Source organism: Balaenoptera ricei, chromosome 1 (assembly GCF_028023285.1).
Source record: "Balaenoptera ricei isolate mBalRic1 chromosome 1, mBalRic1.hap2, whole genome shotgun sequence".
Taxonomy (NCBI): domain Eukaryota; kingdom Metazoa; phylum Chordata; class Mammalia; order Artiodactyla; family Balaenopteridae; genus Balaenoptera; species Balaenoptera ricei.
This window is the reverse complement of record NC_082639.1, coordinates 86,344,303-86,367,712: the sequence shown is the minus strand read 5'-3', so window position 1 is coordinate 86,367,712 and position 23,410 is coordinate 86,344,303. Positions and strand designations below refer to the sequence as shown.

Genomic DNA, 23,410 nt, shown 5'->3' with positions numbered 1-23,410 from the left:
TCAGTGGAGTTATGTGGGACATGCTTAATTCCCCCAACCACAATGTATAACCACATGTGTGAAGTGTTGCCAACCAAGGGCACTGACCCAGGCCTTAGTGTTCACAGTTTTTATTTGTCATTAGTCACAGAGGCATATAGTGCTACATGGCTGACTTCAGTTACTCAAGCACCAGACCCCCAGAGAAAAAGCAGATGTTCATCATTAATCACACTGTAAGCTTAAACTATCTAGTCAGGTTAGTGTAGCATGGCCCAAGACCTTAGGCATATAAAAGTACTCTGATCAGAGCATTCCCAGCTTGGTTCCCAGGAGTGGGTCAAGGACCACTTCTGAAAATCGTCCTTTTCTGGTACTGTGCAGGATTTGAGCAACTCAGGCCTACAGAATGAACCCGTTCCTGCATACATTCCCACCTGACAGTAAAAAACAAATGAAGCGTATGAAACCATGGTTTTTAATAAACTAGCTATCAGGCAACAAAAGATTCTGATCCCTGAGAGACAGCTAACAAAGGAGGAGAGCCCCCAATATTTGCCAAGCTTACTCTCTTGAGAGAGTTTATAAGCTTCAGCTCAGGAAGTGGGAACCCACCCAGGGCCTGTGGACTCTGGGGAGACCAAGGCCATTGGAGTTTGTAGCACAGAGTAACAGAGGAGAGTGCTTCTCAGAGGGAAACCCGGAGCTCTGCAGGGGGCCTCCCCCTGAGTCTTCCACAGAGGAATGATCAGCACATGAATGTGAGAAAAGTGACCCAAAGCTGGGTAAAGAACAATCTGAGAGAACTAGAGGGAACAGTACCTGACATTTACACTGGTCTGGGAAGAATGCCTGCTCCCACCAGCCAGACTGGAACACTTCATGATTCATAGGGCATTGGGCACTTGCCTCAGTAGTGGAAAATAATTAACCCTAAACTAAATGCTGCTCAGATACCACCTCACAAATCTTAAAAGCAAGACCCAAGAGGATCAAACGATTTCCACATAACTATGTCTTAGAACAAAACTCAAGAATATTAATAGGAATACAAAAACATCCCAACAAGGTGCAATCCACAATACCTGGCATCCAATTAAACATTACTAGACATTTTTGAAAAGAAGTAGGAAAATACAACCCATAATGAGGATAAAAATGAATGAATTGAAACAAACTCAGAACTGACACAGATGTTAGAATTAGTAGAGGACATTAAAATAGTTATAACATGTTCTATGTGTTCAAAAAGTTAAGTAGAGGCACAGAAGATAAGACAGAAGTGCTAAATTGAACTTACAGAAATGATAACTACAATATCTATGATGAAAGATACACTGGATAAGATGAAACACTGATTAGATAGTGCAGAAGAAAAGATAGTGAACTTAGGACATAGCAATAGTAAATATCTGAAATGAAGCATAGAGAGAAAAAAAACATGAGCTGCAAGTTGTGGGACAGCTTCAAGTGGCCTAATATATATGCGTACATGGAATCCCCTAAGGAGAGGAGTGGTGATGGGATGAGAAATCAGAAAAAAATTTGAGAAAATAAATCCATAGGTCCAAAAAGCCCAATGAAGCCAAGCAGAAGAAATATGAAGAAAATCACACAAAGACACATCATAATCAAATTGCTGAAAACCAGTTATAAGGAGAAAATCTTCAAAGCAGACAGAAAAAAACAGGCAAACTAGGTACAGAAGAACAAAGATAGGGTAAACAGATTTCTTCTTGGAAACCATGCAAGTGAGAAGACAGCAGAGCGACGTATTTAAAGTACTGGGAAAAACACACAACTCCCAACCTAGAATTCTATACCCAGTGAAATTGGCATTCGAAAACTAAGGTGAAAAAGACTTTTTCAGACAAAAGCTGAAAGAACGTATCGGCAGCAAACCTGCACTGTAAGAAATGTGAAAGGAAGTCACGTCCTTCAGACAAGGAAAATGATATCAGGCAGAAATATTGATTTACACAAAGGAATACAAAACTGCAAAAATGGTAACTGCATGGGTAAATATATGGTTTTTACTTATTTAAAGGTCATTAAAAGGTAATTATTTAAATGAAAACTATGTAGTGTGGGGTTTATAATATATATAAAAGTAAAATGCAACATGGATAAAACATTGAAAACATTGTGCAAAATGAAAGAAAGCAGTTACAAAAGACCATATATTGTGTGATTCTGTTTATATGACACATCTGGAATAGGGGAATCCATAGTGAGAAAACAAATAATCCAATTAAAAAGGCAGATGCAAATAGACGTTTCTCAAAGAAGTCATACAAATGGCTAATAGGTATATGAAAAGGTGCTCAACACCTCTAATCATCAGTGAAATGAAAATTGAAACCACAATGAGAGCCTACCTCACACTGTTAGGGCTGTTATCAGAAAGACGAAAGATAATGAGTGCTGGCGAGAATGTGGAGAAAAGGGAACTCTTGTGCACTGTTGTTGGGATTGTAAATTGGTACAGCGATTAGGGAAAAGAGTGTGAAATTTCCTCAAAAAATTAAAAATGGAACTACCACATGATCAGCAAGCCCCCTTCTGGATATATATTCGAAGGACAGAAATCAGTATCAGAAGAGAAGATACTTGCACTCCCATGTTCATTGCAGCACTAGTCAAAATAGTCCAGATACAGAAACAACTCAAGTGTCCATCAATGGACGAGTAAATAACTAAAATGGAGTACACACACACACAGGAATATTCAGCCATAAAAATGAAGGAAATTCTCTCATTTGCAATGTCATGGATGAACCTGGAGGACATTGTGCTAAGTGAAATAAGCTGGGCACAGAAAGGCAAAAATAGGGGCTGGGAGGTGGGGGAAATGGAGAGATGATTGTCAAAGGGTACGAAGTTTCAGTTATGCAGAGTGAACATGTTCTAGAAATCTGATACGTACAGCGTGGTGACCATAGTTAATCTGTATTACTTGACATTTACTGAGAGTAGACCTAAAATGTTCTCCCCCCCCCCCACACACACACAAAAGGTAACTGTAAGGGGATGGGTACTTTAATTAGCTCGACTGTGGTAACATTTCATGATGTATATGTATATTAGAACAACATTGTATACCTTAATTATATATATAATTTTATAATCTCTCAATTATACTGCAGTGAAGCTGGGAAAAAAGAACAGATAAATTGGTAGTCAAGAAGTAGATTAATGATTGCCTGAATCTGGGAGTTTGGGGGAAATGGAAAGTGACTGCTAATGGGTATGGATTTTTTTGGGGAGGGGGAATTGATGCAGTGTTCTAAAATTGATTATGATGATGGCTGCACAACTCTGTGAACATACTAAAAGCCATTAAATTGTATACTTTAAATGGGTAAACTGTGTGGTAAGTGAATTATATCTCAATAAAGCTATTATAAAAATTACTTGAAAAGTTAAAAAAAGGTGAAAAATATGAAAAAAAAGTAAAATGTATGACAACAGTAGCACAAAGAGAAATACTGGGCAACTTGTTCGTCATCAGAGAGTTGACAAGAGCTTTTCTAGTAGTGATAGGAGCAGAAAATTATTTCAATGAAGACCCAGTGGGTGGCTGAACATTTTTTAACTGGAAATATACATGCATTCCTCTGTGAAGTGTTTATGCCCTTTTTGTATTTATCTTTTAGCATTTTCTTGTTTTCTTAATAATTTGTGTGAGCCTTGTATATGTTATAGATTAATGCTTTGTCATATTTCTTTGATAAATTTGATATCGTTTAATAAGTGTTTGGAATAAGATTTCTGAGTTAGGATGGGAAATCAAATATTAATATCTAAAGTCCATTCCAACTCTAATGTACTAAATCCTAGAGACCCTGAGAAGATGCAGAGAGTTAATTTTATTTATTCCTGAAAGGAAACCAGTTTAGGTCAAGTAGTATTTAATTACAACTGAAGAGTAGTAAAAGAGGCTTCATTTCTTCATATCTTAATTTAGGTTTAAATCAAAAGTATTTAAAGTGAGATATTTATGCCCCTAGTTGGAATTGCTAGATCATGTTTCTTAAAGAATTGAGATATCTTGATCTGACTTCATACTGCATATTTTCCATTAGCTAATACTACTTTTTATAATAAATGGAGATCATTCTCTTAGGCACTCAAACAAAGGTCATTAAGAATACAAGATATCACTTAAGAGAAGGGGCTTAGATAGTAATTATATCCATGAATTTTATATTAATTAAAATAGTTATTTAATACACAAAATTATATCTTTCTCATGGAACTGATCTTATTTCATATATAAATTTGATTTTTCCTCCTTTTAAAAACTTTTCATAATTTTTTCTCCACATCAGTAAGTATTTTTTTAAACACGATTTATAAGTATGTATATTACTCAACTGTAGACAGACCATAATTTAACTTTTCTCTTCTTGCCAGGTATTTTCCAGGTTTTTGTTGTTATAAACAAGAAGTCATACTTTCTTTTAAGAGGATCTCCTTTTTATTTTAAAGATTACAAGGGAAGCACTTCAGAAATACACTTCAAATCTAGCCTTTCCTAGACTCACCTTCTGGGCTGACTTAGCACCATGCATTGCTCTATGAACATACTTAGACCACTTTATTTTTATTTTTTTGTGTCTACTTCGTCCAGTGGTCTGCATCTTCTTTTGTCATAGGGACCACATCTATCATATGTTGGAGATGTCTGTGTTGTGTAATAAAATCCAAAATTTTGACCCTAGAACATGTTCAAAGTGGATAACAAGTAATTCATTTGTTTTCTTGTCAGAACTTGTTGCTGGTGTTATATTACCACAGATTGCAAGGTTCAGTTCAAAGTGTTTCCCTGCTGCTTCAGCAAGTGAGTTGCACGATTAAACCTTCCCATGAAAGTAGGAAAACACTGACCTCCCATTTTGGAGCAGTTAATGATTATATGGCTTAAAAATCTTTGTAAGTGCTGACAGATACTGAATGGTGTTCTTTGTCCTCTGCAATAGAATGAACACTAAGAAGAAAACAAAATTCTGTTTGTTTTGCCATCATTAAAGTTCGTTCTCCAGTGGAAGTTTTTTGCTGCTTTTTATGACTGTTTTGCTAAAGAACATTTCATATTAACAATTTTTTGCATAATTTTACTAATGAAAAATTATGCTTGGTTTTGAGGACAGGAGGATATATAAACTATATCATTGCTTTTGAGGCTTTTACTGAACAGTTGGATGAGAGGGCATATATATTAATAATTACTTAATATCCTATCTGATGTGTCCAATGACAGTGGCAATAGGTTATCTAGAAGTTCATGGATGTGATCTAAATAGAGGCAGGGACAGTTCTTCTTAATTTTTGGAGGAAATAGTTCTTAGTTCTTAAAGGAAAGTTAGCATTTAAACTAACATAAAGTGGCTGCATCCTAGACAGGAAGTGATGTGAGCAGAGGTGTGGATGTAGGATTGTACATAGACTCAATAAACAACAAATAGGTGAGAGTGGAAGTAGGTTGGAGTGGTAGGTGGTACCAGATTGAATAACAAAGTGATAATTTTTATTGGCACTAGGTATGTAACAGGGAGACATTCAAGCTTTGTGGTGTGTCTATGTGTGGGTACCAGATTGAATAGCAAGGTGATAGCTTTATTGGCATTATGTATGTAATGGGGAGACATTTAAGCTTTGTGGTGTGTATATGTGTGTGTGCACATGCATTTATATGTGTGTAGGATGTCTGTTATATAGGAAAGAGAGAAAGTACAGAATTGAGGTGAATAGTTTAATTGGGAGAGTATTATTATATCATGATCCAAGTATACTGTAATAGGATCTGCAATAGTTTGTAGAAATAGGAGAAATAGGAAATACAGAGGATGGGCCAAATGTAAATAACATTGGCATTGAGTGGTTTAAGGAACAAAAGAAATAGTAGTTATAGATTGACCGCATGTGAAGTTCAATTTACTGGAGAAGTGGTGGTATTATTGACAGAAGTCAAGTGGAGTTAAAAAGTTGGGTGAAAAAGACAATACATTGTTTTTTTTTTTAATAAATTTATTTATTTATTTTTGGCTGTGTTGGGTCTTCATTTCTGTGCGAGGGCTTTCTCCAGTTGCGGCGAGTGGGGGCCACTCTTCATCGCGGTGCATGGGCCTCTCACCATCGCGGCCTGTCTTGTTGCCGAGCACAGGCTCCAGACGCGCAAGCTCAGCAGTTGTGGCTCAGGGCTTAGTTGCCCCGCGGCATGTGGGATCTTCCCAGACCAGGGCTCGAACCCATGTCCCCTGCATTGGCAGGCAGATTCTCAACCACTGCGCCACCAGGGAAGCCCCAATACATTGTTTTTTGATGTGAAGAAATTGAGATAATGATGGAACATGCAAGTGGGTTATTTGGCATTCAGTGAAGTAGATAACTGTAGATCAAGACAGAGAGAGATCTCAGGGTTTGGAATATAGATATAAGACTCAGCTGCAGAAAAGAAATCATCAATAAAGGGGCATGCAGAAGAGGTCCAAGGACCCTTAATTGTGGTCAAGAGGGCAATGGAAGTCACAAAAGTAAAGGCAGTGAATAGAAATAGAGGCCTTAAAACTCTGATACCAGAGAAACCAAAGACGATGTATTTCTGGATAGAAGAGCAAATCAACAGTATTGAATATGGCATAAAAGTCATGGAGAGTTGAGAAGTAAACTAAAGCTTATAGCATAATTAAAAAAAACGTTTTCAAAAGTTGCATTTTCTTGATTTTAAATAGTTCAACTCCCAAACTCACCACATCGTTGCCTCACACTTATCCTTCTCAAATTCTTACTGACCCCCTCCTGGATCAGGTGGATCCCAGCTGGGTCCTTTCCTTGCCTGGTGCTGCTTGCACCAACTGAAGGGGAGCAGGTTCGGCACAGCAGAGCAGGAAACTTTATTTATTGATTAAGGAATGAGGAAGGGAAAGCTCCGTGTTCTACTGAACGCTTCTCCCTCAGGGAGGGAGGCGAGAAACTTTTAAGGGCTAACAGGTGAGTATGCCATCAGAATTTGGGAAAGGGGCGGCAATTTCCAGAAACAACCAGAGCATGAGTAGTCCTTTGGGCTTCTTTGCACGCAGCACAAACTGTGTCTCGCAAAGTGCAAGCCCCCTCTTTGGACGGAGATCTTAGCATGGTAATGAGGAAAAGGCAACTTGTGGACACTTTGGGTCTCGTCTGCACAGGCGCTGCCCTCGTGGTTGGGCTGGAACCGGTTCAGGGCGGTTGACTGTCTTGGCGCTTTCTGGCTGGGGCTGGTTCAACGGTTTTGCCTTAGTTTTTGTTAAGCAAGCACAGTTGTGGGGATAGACTAGGGGATGGTGGGGCGGAAAAAAGGAAGAAAGTAGGTTAGTCTCTGCACAGGTGTGGATCTCTTCCTGGTGGCAAAAAGAAAATGTATCTTATGATAATTCTTCATGTTAATAAAATCAAGAAATTAATAGATCACTTAAAAATAATTTTAGTTTTTATTTCTGTTATAAATCACTGGCTAGCCCATATATGTTTCCTTTTAGCTGTTAACCATATAAATGAAGGGCAACTAGTCAATCCTTGATTTATTACGATTTTGTGAACCTGAAAATCATGCTACTTGCTCAATTTAGTTAGTTAAAAAAAAAAAATCTAAACTCAGCCAAGGTCATACTCTCTTCTTTCCCCTTAAATCTTGTTTTCTAGCTTTTCCATTGGCTCTCCAGTATTGCTTTATTTTTAGCATGCTGGCATACACTTAGCCTCTCTTGAACTAAAATGACCCTTTGTCTTGTAAACACAGCTCTTTTGAGAAACAATGTATCTTATACACAAAAGTTAATAGATTAAAGGTAAATTGTAATAGTTTTCATATTACTTAAAAAGACTCTCAAAGGCTGATTTTTGAGGCCAAAAAATTTCTGTAAAGCAAGTTTTGAGATAAAGTTACTAATTTTTCTTGAATATAAAAAAGTATAAATTCTAGAATATGAATTTTCTTAATTATCAGTGAACTGGTGAATATCTTTTGGTAATGTAATAATTCTCTTTAATTCTCTTTGTGCATAATTTTATCTTGAGATTCTGTGTATACATTCATATATATATATACAACTCTTGCTAATGTAAGATACTATTTTAGCATGAATTTTTATAGTTATGCCTTTTCCAAATATTGGTTTTTATTTAAATATATAATGCAGGGATACTTTGCAATAATATATTAAATAGAAAATAGTTTATAAAGTAGTGAAAGTTTTAAATAAAATGGGTATAGTACAGGTTCTCATCTTTTTTATTTTTTTAAACTTTGGGTTTGTTTGTTTGTTTATTTATTTATTTATTTATTTATTTATTTATTTATTTATGGCTGTGTTGGGTCTTCGTTTCTGTGCGAGGGCTTTCTCTAGTTGCGGCAAGTGGGGGCCACTCTTCATCGCGGCGCGCGGGCCTCTCATTATCGCGGCCTCTCTTGTTGCAGAGCACAGGCTCCAGATGCGCAAGCTCAGTAATTGTGGCTCACGGGCCTAGGTGCTCCGTGGCATGTGGGATCTTCCCAGACCAGGGCTCGAACCCGTATCCCCTGCATTGGCAGGCAGATTCTCAACCACTGCGCCACCAGGGAAGCCCTTTTTATATTTTTGATACCACTTTATAAGGGTTTTCATGTGACACTTTGTTTTCAATTCCTGTGATGAAAATATATAAACAGTACATAACTAGGTATATATGCTATTCAAATGGTTAAAGGAATAAAGGAAGATACATAATTAATGGCTAGTATTAATTTCTTTGTCAATATTGTTTTTATTTATTAAAATTTAAGCTATACCATGTAATATCTCTTTAGTTTAATCTGAAGTTTCTTCTTGATAAAATAAAAGTGTAGACTCAATGTAGTACCACTGCAATCTTAAGAGAAAAATATCTTTTAAGTTAATGCCCAGGATTAACAGCATTTGCATAGTTCCACAGGTAGTAGAATCCTTTACATGGCTGTTACGGACTGAATGTTTGTGTCCCCCTTAAATTTTATGTGTTGAAGCCCTAACTCTCAATGTGATAGTATTTAGAGGCAGGGCCTTCTCGGAACTGTGAGAAAGAAATGTCTGTGAGATTCTTTTATAGCAGTCCAAGCTGACTAATACAGTGTCTAAGTCAGAATCAGTCACCACCTTTGGTATGCTCTGTTCTGTATTAAGAATTAGGAGATTAATATCAGATGTATAAGTTATGGATCCTGTGTTTGAATTCTTAATCTTTTCTGAAAGACATTAAAAGACGTTTTTCAATTAGGGAGCACTTAGGTGCCTAATGTGTGGTGTGTATTCTGTAAGTGAAGGAGAGTGCATACTGGACCCTGCAAAGGCAGACAGCAGCTTCACGTGTCAGACCTTTGCTTGTTGAATAGGAGAGTGACATGATGAATGCAATGTTTTAAGATACATAAACTATTTTATTTGTGTTCACTATTGGTTCAGTAGAAATAGATCAAATTTCCCAGGCATGGAATTCCCAGAGTGACTAGCATTCTGAAGGGGTTCATTGACTTCCAGTAGATGAGTTTTTTGATGTTTTATAAATTCATCACTTTTGACTTGCCCTGTCTTTCTTGGGAAGGAAATGTAATGTGAGTTTACCTAAACATGTTGCAACCAAAGGTCCATGAGTTATATAGAGTTGTATGTATTATAAAATGATATCTACATTGCTATATACATGTACTGGATTTTAAAAATCTGTAATTGAATTTCATGACCCTTCCATTTTAATTTGTGAAGAGCATGTTGCATTTTCAGGCAATGTGCCTTTGTAATTGCAGGCTTAGGGCAAAGATAAGTTCAGAGACCAATGATTTGGTTTCACCTGGGATACATCTCTACTTACAGTCTCATTTATAGTTATCTTTTCACCTGTTGCCTTCATCTGTTTCTATATTCCTGTATGATTCATATATACATATGTATTCAAAATTAACAATACAAGAATATGAATATAAATGGGTTGAGTGGAGTCTAAAATCTAGTCCCATCATATACTAATTGATAACATGTATTAAGCACTTTCTGCATGCACCATTCTAAGTTTTATATGTCATTTTATTTAATCCTCAAAACAACCCTATGGGGTAGGTACTATTACTAATGACCATTTTACAGTTGAAGAAGTAGAGGGACTGAGAGTTTAAGTAACCAGCAAAAATAGTAGAGCTAAAATCTAAGCCCAAATTTAATCTGAAACACTATGCATATTGCTTAGTAAATATTTAATACAATGAAAGTTGTAAAATTTAGGACTGTTAGAGACTCCATCCTTCATCAATTATGTATTAACTGCAGTGAGTTAGTCATTGTGCATAAAGGAAAAAATGTTCTTGCATAGAGCTAGTAAAATGAAAAATATGGAAGATAAGTTATTTGGAAAGGTAGTCCAAACTAAAGGAAAAGAAATCTGAGCCTGGACAAAGAATGAAAGTGCATTAAGAATAATTAGATTTCTTGACCGGGACTGATTACCATGGTTTTCCAAGGTTTTCAGACTTCAAGGTTATTTATATCTCAAGTGTGGGTGCAAGGTGCAAAATGGAGGCTGCATTCTCTCCTCTTCAGCTCCCAACCCAGCTGGAGTTCTGAGCTTATCCAAGAACCAAAGACACCTTTGTAAATTCCTAAGTTACTTACTTAAACTTGCCTTATACTGTGACTAGTGATAGACATAGGAAAGGGTAGGGTAATTGGCTGAGATTGGGGCCTGTAAGCAAGAGACTGTTAAGCAAATGAGTACTGAAAAGTTCAGTTCTCCGTTGATGAACATTTGTTAGATTGTTACCTGGATGAAGCAAGAGATACTTAGCAAAAGCATTAAGCAATAGTTGTTTCTGTTTTTCTGTTAGCTGAGAATATTTCTAGAGGAAAAGAATGGCAGCACAATACAATGTTTTGTTGAAATCAAGATAGTTATACCGAATTATGAAAAAATGAGAAAAGCATGTTTTAAATTTTACTTATTTTTTACCTGATGCAATGGAAAGTAGGAGACCGTTATAGAGAACTCAGGATAAGTTATCAGAGACAAAATTTAAGCATAATTTAAATAAGACAAAATCTAATTCATTAAGTTCAGCCTGTAAATAAAAAATGTCAGTGTATGTGTATTATGTTAATGGGTCAGTAAGCAATGACCAGTACTGAAGAGGAAACATTTGCTTATAATTTAAAATGCAAAGGATGAAGGGAGCTTAATGGTGCATTATGTTTTAATAATCGATATTGTGATATAAAACAAAGCTGTGTTTTTAGAAAGAGAATATGTTGGCCAAGTGGTTTTCTGCAATTGGAATTCACGCTCTCAGTACTCAGTTCCAGTATTTTTGGGCTAAGACTTAATGCTTTTATTTGTGAAGTGAGGGCCTGTGATTGTAGGCAATATGGGCTCCTCTTTGTGTTCTCTATGGCAGTACAGAAGGATGCTCCTCAGATGCACAATTCTAGTTTGTGTGTTGTGGCGTTCCAGCTGCTTCCCAGAATAGCACTGACAGACAGCACAGTGACAACGCATGCCTCTGATTTGATCTCATGTGTAAATCTGTCTCTGGATCATATTCTATCATTTCTTAACCTAAATAAAATTAGTGCAATGAAATTTTCTCAAATTCTGTTTTTTGTCTTTAGAATCACCAGTACATTTTTATTGTGTTACTGAAAATGGGAAAGCCAAAGGCCAAATTCTTTGCATGGGAGAAAATCTCCCTTTATAAGCAATATGCCTTATATCTGAAGGGGTTAATGGGCCTCTTATAGTGCTCAATTTATCCAGAGAGGGGACCCTGTGACCCTTTTAGGACCTGGCTTTGGTCATTTCTTAGGAAGAACACAATTTAGAACTCTCCTGTATTATTCTGCCAGCTGCTTAGTTATTGATGATATTGACTTTTAGTTTTAAAAAGTCTTGCTTTGGAAAATTGTTTTTAACAGCTCTCAACCACTCATGTCTCGTATTTTTATTTTATATCACTTTTCATTTGGGATATTATTAAGTCAAATCCTTGGTAACCATTCTCCACAATCCAATTTATTTTTAGCCAAGATCCACTGAATTCAACTCACTGCCTTTTTGCAAAAGGTTAACCCAATATTTCATGTTGTGTTATACTTTCTACTTACGCTGTGTAAAAGAAAAGTTACTGTGATAAGCAGCCAATAAGTTGCATTCAGAATATTTATTCTCAAAGTTACATTACTGTGCCGACATAGATAAACATAATCATTTATCACAATATGGATTGTGGAAGTAAAAACTAAATGAAATACAGCCATCTTTCTTGCATATTACCCAGTTTTTTTTTTTCCTTTAAATGTTGGCCACAATAACTACCTTTAAAAAATGTCATCTTTTTATCAGTTTGAATTAATGTGTGAGATTAGTAATGGTTCAGGTTGAATAACTAAAAGAAAACTGCATCTATTGATAATAAGAAAGTGTTTTCAACTTTTTTTGTATAAAAATGAGATTACTTATGTTTTCTTTCTTTTTTTAAATAAATTTATTTATTTTTGGCTGTATTGGGTCTTCGTTGCTGCTAGTGGGCTTTCTCTAGTTGCGGTGAGCGGGCTTCTTCTCATTGTGGTGGCTTCTCTTGTTGCGGAGCATGGGCTCTAGGTGCACGGGCTTCAGTAGTTGTGGCACGCGGGCTCAATAGTGGTGGCTCGTGGGCTCTAGAGCGCAGACTCAGTAGTTGTGGCGCATGGGCTTAGTTGCTCCACGGCATGTGGGATCTTCCCGGACCAGGGCTCGAACCTGTGTCCCCTGCATTGGCAGGTGGATTCTTAACCACCGCACCGCCAGGGGAGCCCACTTATGTTTTCTAATGTTGGCTCTTATTACTAGGTTGCTTTGGCATTATTTCATCATAAGGAATACACTGTTTAAAACTCATAGCTCTATTGTTTGTTTGTTGTCCAGAACACAGACATCTAAATTGATAGATTGAAGAAATATCATGTATATCATATATAGCAATTACTAAAGGTAATCTTCATTTATACTGGGATAATAAAATAAATCCCAATGATATTTATTAGAATGAATGCAGTATACAGTGAAATCCACTGAATGTAGAATATGTGTTTATTATTATTATTATTATTTGGTAACAGCCTTTTTGAGATATAATTCACATACTGTACAATTTACCTGTATAAAGTGTAGAATTCAAAGGCTTTTAGTGTATTCATAGCTGTGCTGCTATCACCACAATCAATTTTCATCATCCCCAAAGAAACCATATACACTTTAGCAGTAATGTTGCATTTGCCCCTAATCCCCCAGCCCCTGGCACCCACAGTCTACTTTCTGTCTCTATAGCTTTGCCTATTTTGGACATTGTGTATAAACAGAATCATACAATATGTGTTATTTTGTAACTGACTCCTCTCAGCACAATGTTTACTATGTGCATGTAAGCTGTTTGTGAAATTCCCAGATTTCTTTCTGTTATTGATATCTGTTTTGATTCCATTGTGGTTGGAGAACTACTTTGTATGATTTTAATCCTTTAAAATTTATTAAGGCTTGTTTTATGGCCTAGCATCTGATCTGTCATAGAGAATGTTTTGTGTACACTTGAGAAGAATGTATATTCTGTTGTTGGGTGGAGTGTGGTTATAGATATCTATTAGGTCTAGTTGGTTTACAATATACTTCAAATCTATTTCCTTTTTGTTCTTCTGCCTTCAGTATAGGATTCTTGGTTGACAATTTTTTTCTTTTAGTACCTTGTAAATGTTATCCTTCTACTTTCAGACATTTATTGTTCCTGATGAGAAGTCAACCATTAAACTTATTGGAGTTCCCTTGTACATATGAGTATTTTTCTCTTGCTGCTTTCAAGATTTTCTCTTTGGTGTTGACTTTTAGCATTTTTACCAATGTGCCTATGTGTGGATCTTTTTGCGTTTATCCTACTTCAAATTTCTTGAGCTTATTGGATATATATTTTAATGTTTTTTCTGTCTTTTTTTTAAATCAAAATTTTAGTCATTTTACTCCTTTTATTTTTTTCTCCTCCTTTCTTTCCTCTCCTTCTGATATCCTGCTACAATATTTTGGGGTACTTAGTGGTGTACCACATATCTTTAAGGCTCTGTTAATTTAAAAAAAAATTATTTTTTCTCTTTGTTTGTTGGATTGCATAATCTCTCTTGAGTTCTCTTAAAATTTGCTGATTCTTTCTTCTGCAAGTTAAAATATACTATTGAGCCCCTCTAGCAAATTTTTCATTTCAGTTATTGTAGTTTATTATCTCCAGAATTTTTAAAATAATTTCTATCTCTGTATGAATATTCTCTGTTTGATGAGATGTTGTTACTATACCTTCCTTATAATGGCTGATTTGAAGTTTTTATTAAATCTTATACCTGGAACCTCTGAAAGGCAATTTCTGTTATCTGTTTTTTTTCTTGCATGGATCACATAATCCTGCTTCTTTGAATGTCTTATACTTTTTTTTTTATTAAAAGCTGAACATTTCAGGTAATATAGCAATTCAAGATACTAATTTCCCTCTCCCCCACCCCAGGGATGGGGACTTGTTGTTTGCATATTTGTTTAGTGATTTGGTGGACTACTTTAGGGAAGTCTATTTCCCTCAAGGTGTGAACTTCCGATAGCACTCATGTAGGGTGAAGTCGTGGGTGTGTGCCCAGTAACTCTGGGATGACAGTGGTTTTAGTGGGACTCTCTGTGTCTTCTCTTTGGATTTCTTTGTTAAACTATCCACCTCTGTTGGTATCACAGCCAGTTCTTAGTCTCTATTGATTGCTAGTTGATTGCTCTGCTGTTTTTGACAATGCCCTGGGATATAAATTGCTCCACAGTGTGATTCAGTTAAATTTGGGCCCCTTTGCAGGGGTAGTTTTCAGGTGAGTCTTTGTGGCTTCTTGTGGCCCTACAGGAGCTGTTAGCTCTTTCTTTCTGGTAAACTGTCTGCCTTATGATTTACTTTATTGCTCTCATGAAACTACCAGTTTTGTCTTAATTGTTTGGCATCAAAATCTTTATTGTTTTTGAGACTACCCTTAGGCTTGAACTTCCTATGTATTAATTCAAATACAGTCACTTCTTCTGGGGAGAGCTGTCTGTTCTTATGGCCTGCCTCTTTCTCTGGGAAAAATCTCTGAGCTACAGCTCCAGATCTAGGGGTGGTTACAGTGGCCTGCTTCTCACAGAGTGACACTCCTGCTTTTATGAGCAGGGCCCTGGTATAGGCAGTAACCTCTGATCTCAGTTTGCTTCTCTTGGTTTGCTAACTCTAAACCATGAGTGAGCTGAGATGACGGTGATCAGGACCCCATTGTTACTGGTATGTTTGCTCCTGAAGTAGAGCCTCTGCTCTATGAGTGGGGGCTGGGTGAAGCAAAGGAGCTCCTGACTTCTCAGCTGCACTTTCTGGCGTTTAGTTGCTGCATAGCTGGTAGAGTAGGGAGAGGGGATGAGAAATGTTCATGTCCTGCCTCTCTCTGGGAGACACCACAGCCTCAGCTAGAGGCTGGGGGCAGAGGGAGCTCTGTGTTCTTGGCTGTACTCACCTGAGGTAGAATTTCCGTCAGGCTGAACTGGGAACGTGGAGGCTGGGGGCAGACTGCACTTCAAATGCCACAGACCCTCGCCATTCTTACCAAGTTTTAGATTTTTCCTGAATAAATGTTTCTTCATTTGCTCTTTGGCTTTACGACAATTTCTGGAGATTTCAAAGGATTCTCAGTTTTACTAATTTTTATCAGTTATATTGTTCTGCTGTGGAGTTGATCTGCAGAGGTCCTCATGTGATTGTTCTGGAAGACTCCTAGTGGTTATGTTTTAAAGCATTGCTTAAGACAGGGATTTGGAATTAATTCTTTATTCAGTTACTCAGGTGCTGCTTTACATGTGTGGTTAGAAAGGTTTTCTCTTCTACTTTATACCTCACAAAGTCACAGTAAAATATATTGATTTCATCTTTGGGTGAATTCACATGTAAGCCCAACACTCAGAAGAACTGAGTTCTGATTCATTCCCTTCCACATATTAATTGTGAGATCTTGAACAGGTTACTTAACCACCCTGAATTTATTTGATCATCCAAGATTTGGGGATAATAGTAGCTGTTTGTAAGTTAAATTAAATAATACGTTTGAAAGCAATTGGTAAAACTCTAAAAACTTAAAGTAGAGAGTATTATTACTACTTTAAATCAAATCTGGAATGAAGTGCCTCTCTTTTCATTCTCATGTAAGAATACTAATTATAAAATTTATCTTAAAGAGTTATTTGTTATATTTCACATGTTTTTGAACTCTGTATTATCATTAATAAATATTTTTATAAAGTCAGCTGGGATATCACCTAGTAAATAATTACTTTAGATAAGTTTGTTGTGGAATTGCAATAGTAGAAGGGAAAAACAACATTTTTAATATATGTCTTTGGGGTATGTGTGGGGAATCTTAAAATAAAATTTGATTTTTTAAAATGCCAACATATTTACACTTGCTTATACTTTGTTTATACTGTCTTCAGAGTATCCTGGCTTTAAATCCTCGAACACAATCTCATGCAACTCTCCATTCCACTTTGGCCAAGAAATTAGCCAAGAAACATTGGAAAAGAAATCCTGATAAGAACTGCTTTGTAAGTACCACTGATACATGAGTTTATGCTGAAAATTATCTCATTCTACACACTGTAAGACCAGATTTTATATGTAGTTAGAAACATAATTAAATATGTGTAAAGTACAGCTGTGATTTTTTTCTTATTTTAAATATTTTATATTTGAATAATCTCAAAAGTGTGTTTAACTTTGATGCTTAAAAAATCTGTTGAAATAGTTTAAAATCATATAAATTTAGTTTGGTGCCAAAATTTATTTTCTTAAAAATCTATAAAAACCTCTTAAAATCATTTTGTAATGACACAATGATACAGAAGAGTTTCAAAGTTATAAATATAATTCAGTTGAACAGGGGTATACTAATATATACAAACTGTTGTAAAATATGCTTTGGGGGAACATTTGAACATTAGGTATTCAATATGAACATCTCATAGTTCCAGGTGAGGTACAGGTGCAAAAATCTGAGATTACTGATTGCTAGAATGTTATTTAATTGGGCCCATGAAATGATTACTGGGCTGGGATTGTTAGGCCATAAATGAGGATTAAGTACAACCTTGAAGGCAATTTTAAAATGCTGTCTTAGGGGGTATAAATCTTTAAATTTGGGAAAGCAATTTTCTTTTTACCGGATTTCCCAAAATTAATTTTCTCAAAGTAACTAGTGAGCTAATTAATAGTATTAGCTTATTTAACATTAGCTCTTTTGGTACCTTGTGTATATATTCTGTTCAATACAATGATTTTAATTTATTTTTATGCACTTCTTTCCTCCATATAAACTCTTCGAGGATAGGAATTGAGGGTATGTACTCATGTGCATTTGTTTTTATCTGATTTTTAATCTTTCTGTCACTGACCAACCAGCAAAGTTTTTTGAGTAAAAAAAGAGAAATAGAAATACGGAGAAACAACATGACTTGAGATGATAACACAGCCACTTACTAGCAGATCTGGATTTGAAATTCAGTTTTCCTTGCTCCGGCTTTGTGAGCTTTGCATTCTACTATGACATTTCTAGTAGAGGTCTCTGGAAGGACACTAATGTGGTCCAAATTAGATCAAGGAATAGATCAACTATCAGTCATGTTCCTGTATAATGATGTGAACAACTGAAGGACACTGAAAAAAGAATCACGTAATTTTCAGACTTAGAATGCCTTTAAAGATTATCAAGTCCAACTCTCTCATTTTAAATGTGATCCAGATAAATTAGATTAAATTAGATAAATCTCTAAGGTCCCCTTTATAGATTATTAAACTGTTTATTTAGAAAGAGAGGCTTTCTCTATTATTATTATTGTTATTGTTGTTATTTTATAAAAATTAGCATTTTCATTCCGTAATGTTAGCCTGTAAACTGAGTGGTGCATATTGGGTTGGCCAAAAAGTTCATTCGGGCTTTTCCATAAGGTGTTAACAGAAAACTCGGATGAACTTTTTGGCCAGTCCAATATTATCATATTTTTTGTAACTGGCAAAGATACAGTGAGAAGTGTATTTCTCCATTGAATATATATTGGCACAAATTCCTAGAAAAGCAATTTGACAGTATCTTTGGCAATATCTTTGACAATATTTGTTAATACCTGTGTTAGTTTGCTAGGGCTGCCATAACGAAGTACCACAGACTGGGTGGCCTAAAGAACAGTTTATTTTCTCAGTGCTCTGGAGGCTAGGAATCTGAGATCAAGGTGTCAGCAGGGACGATTTATTCTGAGGCCTCTCTCTGGATTGCAGCTGGCTGTCTTTTCTCTGTGTCTTCACATGGTCTTCACTCTGTACTTGTCCAAATTTCCTCTTACAATGACACCAGTATCTCAGATAAGATCCACTCTGATGACCTCATTTTAATTACCTTTTTAAAGGCTGTCTCCAAATGTCTCCAAATACAGTTACATTCTGAGTTACTGGGGGTTAGGACTTCAATAAATTAATTTGAGGGGATATACATACAGTTCAGTCCATAATAATACCTTTAAATTATCAAACACTTACACCCAGTAATTCATCTCCTAGTAAACTATCCTAAGGAAAGAATTAGGAATGTAGGTAAATAATTAAATAGAAAGAAGATCATCCCAAAATTATTTATTTGTAGAGAAAAATGTGGGGGAAAACAACCTACTGAATTCCAACCATTGGGTTATGGTTAAGTGAATTAGGGCAGATCTATTCAGTGGTAAATTGTGCAACCATTAAAATTACTTTTGAAATAATTAATAATCTGAAAAAATACTTACAATCTATATTATATGAACAAGGCACGAAACAGCACTGTACTTAAGAATGATTGTATGCACTTTTACACAACCACACTTATATACATAGTCACAAAGAAAAAAAGAATGAAATGTTAATAGTAATTAATATTTGTTTTCTTAGCACTTTTGTATATTTCAAATTTTCTATAATGAGCAAGTGTTAGAGGAAAAATAAAAGCTTTAAATATATGTTAAAATAATCTCAATTTATAACAGCAGATATATTGCTCTGGATGTAAACCATTTTGAAAACTCTATGTGATACACTGGATTAACAAAGAACAGTGAATAACATTCCCAAGGGGAAATATGGAGCTAGAGCTGAAAGTTATCCTCAGTGTCATTAAAGAATGCATTTTTTTTCCTTTTCATTATTATTCTCTTTGTGCATGAAGAATTGAATAAAAGTATCACCACAAGATATGATTTATTTTTTAATTGATAAGTTTTCATACTTGAGTTTTATAATCACTCATCTAAACTAAAAAGCCTTACAGGTAAAACAAACATAAGAAGATTCTGAAAGGTGAAGAGAAGGCCAACCAGCTAGGGATATGGACCTGAAACATGACACAGTGATGAGTTCCCTGGGTTTTCTTTTATCTGCCTTGGAGCTGAAGATATTGGAAAACCAGAAATGCTAACTGATACACACACACACGCACATGCACGCACACACACACACACACACACACATACATACATACATACATACATACACAGATCTCAACAAAGTCTGCTCTCTCTAGCCAAAATACCAGGAAAGGAACAGTCTAGCAACAGAAGACTTTTCGACAGTAACTGCTTTAATCTAGCCAAACACAACAAAAAAAAATTGTGACCTTATCCCAATGCATTCATAAAGGCCGAGTGGGAGCCTAGACTTCCATCTTGTGATGAGAGGATGAGATGCTCCAATCCTTCTGCTGGGTGAAAGAGTAGGGAGTCAGGACTTTCATACCCACTAGCTAGCCAGTAACCAAGGCAGCCCACATCCCCAGTCACCCTCTCTGGTGTCAGTGGTGAGACCACTGAACTTCTACCCCTATCAAGAAGAGAAGACCCAGGGTGAGGCTGAAAAATACCCCAAAAGGAAATAATAGCTAAAAACTTCCCAAATTTAACAAGAGACATAAATCTACAGATTCAAAAGCCTCTGTGAAACACAAAGGAATCCATAGCAAGACGTATGATAATTAACCTCCTGAGAACTAAAAAGAAAGACAGTATCTTAGAAGAAGCCAGCCCACTTGCCTCAAGTTAAGGACAGCTCCTATGGGCAGTTGTGTTCCAGATCCTTGCCCTGTAGCTTTGACTAAGACTAGACACTATCACTGACAAATGCTTGCTCAGCATTTTTTTTTTTCCCTACCCTGCTTCACCCCTCCTGTATTGGTGTTTCCTGAAGAGCACTCACTCCATAATCACGTGAACCCAAATCCCTGTTTCAAATTTTGCTTTTAGGGAAAACGAACTTTAAATTGCTAAATTAAGAGCCAAATCTTGGCCTGTATCAGCAGTACTTGACATAGGCAGTCACTCTCTTCTTCCTGAAATATTTTTTTCACTTGACTTCCAGGATATCAGACTCCCTGGTGTTCTTCTTTCCTTATTGGTATCTCCTTCTAACTCAGCGTATTTGTTGGTTATTCCTCATCTTCTCACCCTTAAATATCAGAGTGCCCAGGGCTCAGATCTTTCTTTCTCTCTTTAGAGACTCACTAAGTTGGTGATCACATTTTGTCTCCTCATTTTAAATACCATATATAGACAGATGGCTCCTGCATTTATATCTCTTGCCTGGACCACTTTCTTAAATTCTAGTCCTCTATAACCAAGTGCCTAATGAATACCTCCACTTGAATGTCTAATCGCCATTTCAGTGTACACATACTGAAAATCCAAATTACGATCTTACCTCCAAAATGTATTATTCCTGGAGTCATGTCCATCCACCCTTTCTCTGAGAGCAAAATACTGAGTCCTCGATTTTGTTATTTCTCTCACCTTCCATACCTAAGTAGAAGATCCTTTTGGCTTCAAATATATCTAGAATCTGATTATTTCTCACCACTTCTACCACTACCAACCTTTCTAAGCCATCACCATTATCTTTCATCTGGATTATTTCAGTTGCTTTGTAATGGTTTCCATGCTTATGCCCTTTCCTGGTAGAGTCTCTTCATAATAATTCATCTGAGAAATCCTTTTAATATTCCTGTGCTCAGAATCTTTCAGTGGTTTTCCAGCTTACTTGGAGTTTGCATAATTTCCTTTGTACAGTTGTCACCTCAGCAAGGTCTTCTCCAGCCACCCTATTTAAAAGTCTAACCTGCCACCCTACCAAGCTCTCTTTAGACTTCTTTGCTTAATTTTTTTTATAGCACTCATCACTGATATACTCTTTTTTTTTACTCACTGATTTGTTTATTGTCATTTTTTTTCCACTAGTATATAAAATCCAGGAGGGCAGGGATTTCTGTTTTGTTTGTCATATGTTTTGTTTCTTAAGCTATGTCCCCAGCTTCATGAACCCTTGGTGCTTACTAACGATCTGTTGAATGAATATGACCCCTCTTTTACATAGTCCTTACATACTAGACATAAGGATCACATATTTTCTTGTATAGTGCTATACAGTTTCCAGAGTACCTTTGCATATTCCGTTTGATTTTTACCATGATGTGAATGGACAACCCAGATTTGTTTCCTCATTGTACTGATCTGTTTCCTCATTTTACTGACTATGCTGAAAATGTTAAATTATTTACTTAAACTCATTGAAATTACTTAGTGTTGGAGCCGTATCTAGAATTCTGGTTATCTGAATCTAGTGTGTCCTTTCCAGTGTATTACCTGGCCTCCTTAAAAAACACGAATAAGATGATTAGAAAATAGATACGTTAAAGTTAAGGAAAATGTAGATTGTAGTGGTGGTCACATTTGTGACCAGTAATCTTACATCATTTCTGAAGGCAGCCAAAGAGCTCATTTTGATCCAACTCCCCAACTACCAAATAGAAAGGCTTTACTTATTTGTGTTTATTTTGTTTTATTTTCTAATGATTTTGCTTTGGCTTTACAATTCTCTGTTTTGGTTTGACTCAGATAATTACTGCCTTATCATTCTTAGCATATCTGCATGGGGCTGTGGTTTGGGTTTATTAGGGTAGAGTCCTCTCTGTCTCTCTCTCTTTCCACTTTGGTCCTTGAAGCAACCGTATGTCAGGCACTGTATTGAATGCCACTCAAAGGTGAATAAAATATGCAAAATAAGTAGTCTAAAATTGTCTATTAAATTACATCACATTTACTTTTAATAAGCAAATATTTGTTTATAGGCTTTTTAGAAAATAGGCATCTGTTTTGGCCTGTAGAAGTACCCTAAGAATGGCAATTCTGAAATTTTTTACCCAGGAATTTCTTTCCTTGCCAAGTTAATACCATTCTAGTAATAATTAGAAATTCTGAATTCAGTAGGGAATTTAAACTGGCAAATGTGTTTTTACTGGTTAATGAAGCACGAAGAAGTTATTTCCAGTATCTTTTAAGCAGGTGTTCCATAACTGCTGTTTATTTTTGCCATTTTTGAAAATGTTGAACTGTCTTAATTACATAAATATTTTGTGCTCATTTTCCGTTAGCAATTTTTAAAGAGCAGAAAATGTTACAAATCAGAAAACTTATCCTGGGTGAAAATAAAAAAGAAAGGCAATTAAAGACAGCCAATTATTTGACATGTTTTGAGAATTTTAGCTAATTTGTTTTAAACACATGGCACGTAGTAGGTGCTCAAAGTAAAATAATACAAATAAAAATAAACCATAGTGTATATTAAGAATTTGCTGACTGCAGTTATATTTCAAAGTGCTTTCTATGAAGTAATTCTTTTTAGCCTCAGAACCACCCTGTGAGGTAGGTATTATATTTTATCTCCATTCACAGATGAGGGAAGCTTAAGAAACCTGTCTAAGAGTCCACAACTAAATGGTAGAACTAGAGGCTGAATCCATGCAGTCTGGTACCAGAGCTCTTTAAGTAGACTATTAAAATAAGTAAATAAAAATAAATCACTGACCTTTTTTCTTCTAGGAGGTGAATAAAGTAATATATAGGTTTTGGTAATCATTTTTTTTTCCCCTGGGTGAGCTTCACAATCTTAGTCACTACTTTGTTTCTACATTTATTGCCTGTTTACAATGGGCCAGGCATTGTGCCACTTAGCACTCTGGAATAAAAATGAACATGATGTAGGCCCTGCCACGAAGGTCTCACATTCTTTAGAAGAAGAAAGAAATACCAACGTATAGTCCTCTTTCAAAGGACGAACGCTGAAGGAATTTTAATTATCAGTATGAGTTGGTCAGATTTGCCTTGAGATGAATCATTCTAACTTTCAGTATGGAAGATGGGTTCAAGGAGAAAGATGGGAGGCCAGGTCTCTGGGACTGATGTGCAAGGCTGGAAGACAAATCATGGAGACCAGGGGCAGGGGGCATGTAGGAGAGAGGATAAGCTTGAATATATTTAGGAGGTGTCT

The 23,410-nt window shown here is 36.1% G+C and overlaps 1 protein-coding gene across 2 annotated transcripts in view; it reads left to right on the top strand.

Annotated features, from left to right (window-relative positions):
* Positions 1-23,410, top strand: part of DPYD (dihydropyrimidine dehydrogenase) — an 809,798-nt gene that overhangs the window by 22,975 nt on the left and 763,413 nt on the right. For both annotated transcript variants that reach the window (XM_059926787.1, XM_059926794.1), the window contains exon 2: positions 16,510-16,620. In XM_059926787.1, the coding sequence (XP_059782770.1) occupies positions 16,510-16,620 (111 nt within the window). The remainder of the gene's footprint in view (positions 1-16,509; positions 16,621-23,410) is intronic.